At 48.1% G+C, this 6,782-nt stretch overlaps 1 protein-coding gene across 1 annotated transcript in view; it reads left to right on the top strand.

Annotated features, from left to right (window-relative positions):
• Positions 1 to 4,113: 4,113 nt before the first annotated feature.
• Positions 4,114 to 6,782, top strand: part of CD109 (CD109 molecule) — a 169,725-nt gene continuing 167,056 nt past the window's right edge. The window contains exons 1-2 of the mRNA XM_070073883.1: positions 4,114 to 4,311; positions 5,620 to 5,792. Coding sequence (XP_069929984.1) covers positions 4,238 to 4,311; positions 5,620 to 5,792 — 247 coding nt within the window. The 5' untranslated portion in view covers positions 4,114 to 4,237. The remainder of the gene's footprint in view (positions 4,312 to 5,619; positions 5,793 to 6,782) is intronic.

Raw genomic sequence — 6,782 nt, 5'->3', positions numbered from 1 at the left:
GACATAAGTTTCTAGCAGTTTGCCTTGTATCTTGGTGTTTGAGTGACAGGACATCAAAGGGAGAACGTGATGAAGCTAGAAGCAGCAGGAACACATGGAAAGATGGTTAGAGGAAATTTGTAGCCTCTTTTGGGGAGAGGATTAGGGTGGTTTTGGTTATACCAGGGATAGTGATATCATGTTATGTGAAACCTTGATTTTTGTGTCATTTTTTTGGTTGAGTTAAATGTAACTAAAAGAGGGATGCCAAGTTGATGAGGTGGTTTTGTTCTGTGCCAACTCCCCTAAGATGGAATTGAATTTTTTTAGATTTCCCTTCCCTGCTTCAAGCTGGTGTTGACCACAAGATTCATTTAGTGTGAATTTGGAAGCCAGCAGTGAAGCAGAAGCCGTATTTTTCACCCCCTGATGGTGAAGACATGGTACCAGGCAAGTGGGGGACATTTGTCCCTATTATTATTATTATTTTTGACAGGCAGAGTGGACAGTGAGAGAGAGAGAGACAGAGAGAAAGGTCTTCCTTTGCCATTGGTTCACCCTCCAATGGCCGCCGCGGCTGGCGCGCTGCGGCCAGCGCACCGCGCTGATCCGATGGCAGGAGCCAGGTGCTTCTCCTGGTCTCCCATGGGGTGCAGGGCCCAAGCACTTGGGCCATCCTCCACTGCACTCCCTGGCCACAACAGAGAGCTGGCCTGGAAGAGGGGCAACCGGGACAGAATCCGGCGCCCCGACCGGGACTAGAACCCAGTGTGCCAGCGCCGCAAGGCGGAGGATTAGCCTAGTGAGCCGTGGCGCCAGCCGTCCCTATTATTATTGATGTGGCAGCTCACTTTGTAGTTGGGGGGCTGCCATCAAGCCCATAGTTTCCCCAGTTCCCAGAGGGTCTCCTTCAACTTCCTGTGAATTGTGGACCAAGATACTATACAACTCTAGGTGAAGGGTATCAGCTTCTGCAGATTACCCATAGCACTGAAGTTGGAAGTAGTAAGAGAGACAGGGCTTCCTGTTCTCTATCAAATTTTCCTTTTCCTCATTGACATTTAGCTTTCTTCCCTTGGTTGATTTATGGCGACTTTAGGCTCAGCACTAGACCCAGAGGCAATGGCCTGTGTGGCTGGCCCCACTAGCTTCCATGATTCCTTAGAGTCTGTCTCACTCACAGTGGTTCTGCCTCTCTCATTGAACCATGTCCTAAAGACAGCTCAGGAGAGACATGATAGCAGTGTGGGGTTCTTGTCCCAAAGATCATGCAGCTTTCATGGGGAAACTACATTTATTTTTGGTATAAAAATCAACGAACTTTGTTGAAAAGAGTGTCTAGGATTCTCCTTCAGAGGCTATGTAGAAAGGTTTTCCATCTGCTGGTTCACTCCCCGAATACCCACAATAGCCAGGGCTAGCCCAGGTCTAAGTCAAGAGCCCAGAAAGCTGCTTCTGGGTCTCCCACGTAGGGGTCAGGGCCCAGGTGCTGACTCATCGCTTGCTGCCTCACATGATGTATTAGCAGGAAGCTCACTGCAAGTGGAGGGGCTAGGACTTGAAGCAGGTAGCGGCTTAACTCGCTGTGCCACAATACCTACCTGGTTGTTTTCTTCTTGAAGGAAAAATAATCTGTAGTTATTGAGGTAAACTTGACAGATACAGGTAATCATCAGAACACTAATAATATTTTGCTGAGTACCCTTCAAGTCTTTCTTCAGTCCACATGAGGGAGCTTCAAAACATTTTTGGAAAATGTGTGTAATAAAAGTGTGTGATCACTTTCCATGAACTTTTGAATTATTCATGCATCTATATCTATGTACACATATACTGTATTTTTATAAAAATGGAATCACATTTGTTTTATAAAACAGCATCCCCCAGAATATTTCATGAATATTTGTGTCTAAATGATTAAACAGTGTCCAATTCAACAACATAATTTTAATTATATCACAGTATTCCATTGCATAGCTATGCCATAATTTATTTAACCCGGATCTCTTATTGTTAGATGTTCAGGCTATTTTCAGTTTTTCCTAATTAATTGAAAAAAAACAACAACTCTGAAATGAATTTTTTAATGAGTTTCCTCAGTTTTTTTTTTTTTTTTTTAAGATTTATTTTATTTATTTGAAAGAGTTACAGAAAGAGGTAGAGACAGAGAGGTCTTCCAACTCCTGGTTCACTCCCCCAAATAGCTGCAGTAGCTGGGCCAATCTGAAGCCAGGAGCCAGGAGCTTCTCTGGGTCTCCCACTTGGGTGCAGAGGCCTAGGGACTTGGGTCATCCTCCGATGCTTTCCCAGGCATATTAGCAGGGAGCTGGATTGTACTTATTTCAAAATGAGACAGACACACACACACACACACACACACACACACGAGGGAGGGAGGGTGAGAATTTTCTGTCTTCTGTTTTACTTCCCAAATGCCCACAATTAGCCAGGGCTGGGCTAGACTGAAACCAGGAGCCCGGAACTCCATCCTGGTTTCCCACATGAGTGGCAAGAACTGAAGTGTATGAATCATTATCTGCTGCTCCTCAGGCACCATTAGCAGGGAGTTGGATCGGAAGCAAAGTAGGTGGGACTTAAACCCAGGAGTGGCTTAACTCGCTGCACCATGATGCCCACCCGAACCTGAATTTATTGATCTCCTTTAATAAAGTGAAAGCTTGAGAAGAATTATCAACTTCCTTTGCACCTTAGAGAGCCCCCAGAGTTGTCCCTACTTGTAGCCCCACTGTGGCTCACCTGCTGACATAAAGCAGAATCCTAGATAAGCCATATCAGTAGTTCTTGAACACACTGGAGCGTGAGAAGCACCGATTTGGACGTTGCCGTTTCGACCACAGGTGGCCCTGATCCTCCTCTCTGAGTTACAGAGATGAGGAGGCCAGATGTGCAGGGGCAGCTGTCAGGAGCCCTCAGCACCTGGCTCTGCTCAGGCTTAACCACGCCCGAGTCCTGCCTGCACAGGAAGCCACCACTAAAGACAGGCTGCCCATAGGAGGAGACGTTAGGATTTCTGCAGGCTGCTCGGCAGGGTGAAAAAGGGTGGCACAGGAAAGGGAGGAACGCCAGTTCCTGGCCTCCGGAAGCCGCAGTTTGTCTAGGTGCTGCTTGCCCCTTATTTAGCTTTATCTGAGCTTTCCCTGAGACAAACCTCCGGTGACCTCTTTTCCGGTAGCATTTTGCCCCCATGGTAAAATGTTACCGTCTAAAATTTCTCCAAGAATTAGAAAGCTGACGTTGTCAAGGACCGAATGTGCCGCTTTTCAGTCGTTTCTGGCAGTTCCCTGCTTTTATGGTGTAGTCATGGTGAAACCTGAGTCATCTGAAGACTGGGACGTTGCCAAGGTGGGCGGAAGGGTACAGAAAACTCGGGATGTGAAGAGCAGGCCGGCGCAACTGCTGGGCCACGGGCACCCATTCCGACGGGAGAGCTGCCTCACCCCTACTCGTGCTAAGACAAATTGCCGCAAGCTTTATGGTCCTAATGAATACTTCCTGTGGCAAATGTGTTTATAGAGACAGCTGCAAGGACACACGCATCTTCCCAGGCTTCTAAGCAGCAACACCTTACTTTTGCACGTGCCAGATTTCTTTTATCCTTTTTTTTTTAAAGGTGAGAGACCCCGTAGCACTTTCTTGTGGGCAGGAAAGCAGTGTACCTCAATTTTTGTTTTAAGCAGAAGAAAAAAGTTTTCCTCTGTCCCTACTCATATACACTGAACGACTACCCAGAAAACACGCCCGTTTGGTGTGTGTGTGTGTGTGTGTGTGTGTTTGCCATTTCTCTACAATTCTGACTCATAGTCTGGAGGACAATGACTGATTTTTTCCCACTTCACATAGCTGCTGTGAATCTCGGCTCCCAAGGGTGGGCCTGTTCGTGCACTCCGGGCCCGGTCGATAGCGTGCTAAGCGTAAACAGCGGGAGGAGCCCAGCGGCCCGGGAAGCGGGCGCCCGCTCCTCTCTGCGGGAAGCAGGGTGCTGGGGACAGGTCGGGCGCTCAGAGACCGGGATCTACCCACCCCCGCCCCCCGGAACGTGATGCGCGTGGTGGGGGTGGAGCCGCCAAGTCTCGTCTCAATTTAGAGCTCTCCGCTTCTAGGCGCGCCCATTTCAGATTGCTAAACTCCACAGTCAGGAGGGAAAAAAAAAAAATCTGGGAGGAGGTGGCTGGCCACACCCCGCGGTGCCCGAGAGTTTCCCCCGCAGAGGAAGGCCGCCCAGGCAGACGCCGGCGAGATGCGGAGCCCGCCGCTGCTGACCGCCGCCCACCTCCTCTGCCTGTGCTGCGCGGCAGTGGCCGCGGCCCCCCGGTAGGAGCGCGGGGCGGGCGCGCGCGGAGCGGGCGCGCCCTGGGCCCCGGCAGAGGGAGGCTGCGGGAGGCTGTGGAGGCCACACTGCAGCCCGCGCGCCGGCGGTCCCCAGCTGAGCACCGGCTGGAGGTTGGAGCCTCGGTGGCTGCGGTGTGGCTCTCCCTGGGACTGATAACTTTCTTCTCCCTTGGAGTTGGTCAAACGTCCCTCAGGCTTTCTGAGCCCTTTTACTTTTAGTCCATATTGCCTCTGCCTTTTGCTTCTTAACATTTTGTTCCCAGATAACCCGCTGCTTCTCTCCAATGCATGATACATATATTTTTCTAAAGAGGGCGTCTCGGCTTTGACATTGTCAGTGTGTGGCTGAGGTGACCAAGTGTGGGTTCAAATGCAGCTACTGGAGGAAGATAACTGACATGAGCTCCCAGATCATGGAAAGTGCTCCATCCCTAAAGAGTTTTGCAGTTGAGTCCTAACCCTTAGCTTCGGCAGAGAATCTGCTGCTTGGAGGCCTGATCTGGTCTGCTACACCTGGGAGCTTCTCCATGGGCAGTTTATTTTCAGACGGTGTTGGTGTAATGATTGCTTTACCCACCTTGGGTGCGTGCTAGAGCAAAAGGCTTTGAAAAAGAAAACAGGCAGACATCCTATTTATTTATTTATTTATTTTTTTTTAGCTAGGATAAAGGCCTTTGCACAGAAGCTTAGAGTCTTGTGCTAGAACAGTAATTTCTGCAAGCTTCTGTTTAAGCCAGGTACACCGTGGCTGTTCCTGTGCTGGCTGGAGTTCACAAGATGGAATTAATAATGCAAGCCTGGGGCCATGGTGTAGCCTAGAAGTTAAGACATGGCTTAAGATGCGGGTCACCTGGATTGGAGTACCTGGGCTTGACGCTTGGCTCTGGCTCCTGCAGACGGTAGAGGTAGCAGTTGAGCTGCTGACACTCACATGAAAGACCCGGGTTGTGTTCCTGGCCTCCTGAAGCCCCAGCTTGTGGGCATTTTGGGGAGTGAGTAGCAAATGAGAGCTTTTTCTGTCTCTCAAATAAATAAAAATGAAATGAAACGTGACATAGGTCTTCCTTTAAGAGTGGTGCATGAATTATTGCATTAAAATTGATTTGTGGGGATTATTGTTGTTTCAGTAGCATTCAAATGCTGCTGCTAAATAGAGCAATGGAACAATATTAATTGTTGGCCCAGTATGCAGAGTCTATGTCACTATCTATGAAATTTGAGGATCACAAAAGAATGATTGGAGAAGTGAGGCTAAGAAACTTTGTTTTTCCCTGGTTGGGAATTCTTTAGGCCCCGGTTTCTGGTGACAGCCCCAGGGATCATCAGGCCCGGAGGAAATGTGACTATTGGAGTGGAGCTTCTGGAACACAGTCCCTCACAGGTCACTGTGAAGGCAGAGCTGTTCAAGATGGCATCAAACCTAAACGTGTCTGTCCTGGAAGCAGAAGGGGTCTTCGACAAAGGTAGGATGAACAGCACACAGCTCCTTACCCTCCTGCAGTAATACTTGGACTGTGTTAACAGAACCACAGGTTAGGTAATTAGTGTAACAGAGTACCCCCAATTTGCAGTGGCTCCCAAAACACACCTTTAACTTCCATTGTGTAATTCCGTAATTCTCATTTATGTAAGTCCAAAATGGTGTTCCTGGGCACTCTTCCAAGTGGAAGCTCGGATAACTCAGGCTTTCTTTCATTTGTGGTTCCATCATCATCACCAACATGTGACTCCCAAGACTATGGAGGAAGAACATGGAGTTTCTCGTATGTGAGGTTTTTCTGGACTAGGCCTGGACAAGCTCCTATCACCACTGCTTGTATTCAAATGGCAAAAGAGGCTGGGAAATGTAGGCTGCACGTTTCCCACAAGGAAAAAGCTCATCTTTGACAAAACCATGTGGATTTGCCATGGAGGATTTTACTACATAGGCCTCTGGGAAGGAACAGAAAAGCCACACAGTAATTTTTAAAAATTATTTATTTATTTATTTATTTTTTAGAAATAAATACTAATTTCATGGGTACAGCTTTAGGAATATAGTGGTTCTTACCCCCATTCCCGCCCTCCCACCCCAATCCTGTCCCAATTCCTACTCCCTCTCCCATTCCATTCTTCATTAAGATTCATTTTTAATTATCTTTATATACAGAAGACCAACTCTATACTAAATAAAGATTTCAACAGTTTGTACCCACACAGACACACAAAGTATAAAGTACTGTTGAAGACATGTTTTTTTTATTTTATTTTATTTTTTAATTTTTATTTTTTCGACAGGCAGAGTGGACAGTGAGAGAGAGAGACAGAGAGAAAGGTCTTCCTTTGCCGTTGGTTCACCCTCCAACGGCTGCTGCGGCCAGCGCACCACACTGATCCGAAGCCAGGAGCCAGGTGCCTCTCCTGGTCTCCCATGGGGGTGCAGGGCCCAAGCACTTGGGCCATCCTCCACTGCA

Source organism: Oryctolagus cuniculus, chromosome 5, assembly GCF_964237555.1.
Source record: "Oryctolagus cuniculus chromosome 5, mOryCun1.1, whole genome shotgun sequence".
NCBI classification, from domain to species: Eukaryota; Metazoa; Chordata; class Mammalia; order Lagomorpha; family Leporidae; genus Oryctolagus; species Oryctolagus cuniculus.
Note: the sequence above shows the minus strand (reverse complement) of the source record. Positions and strands in the feature narration are given on the sequence as shown.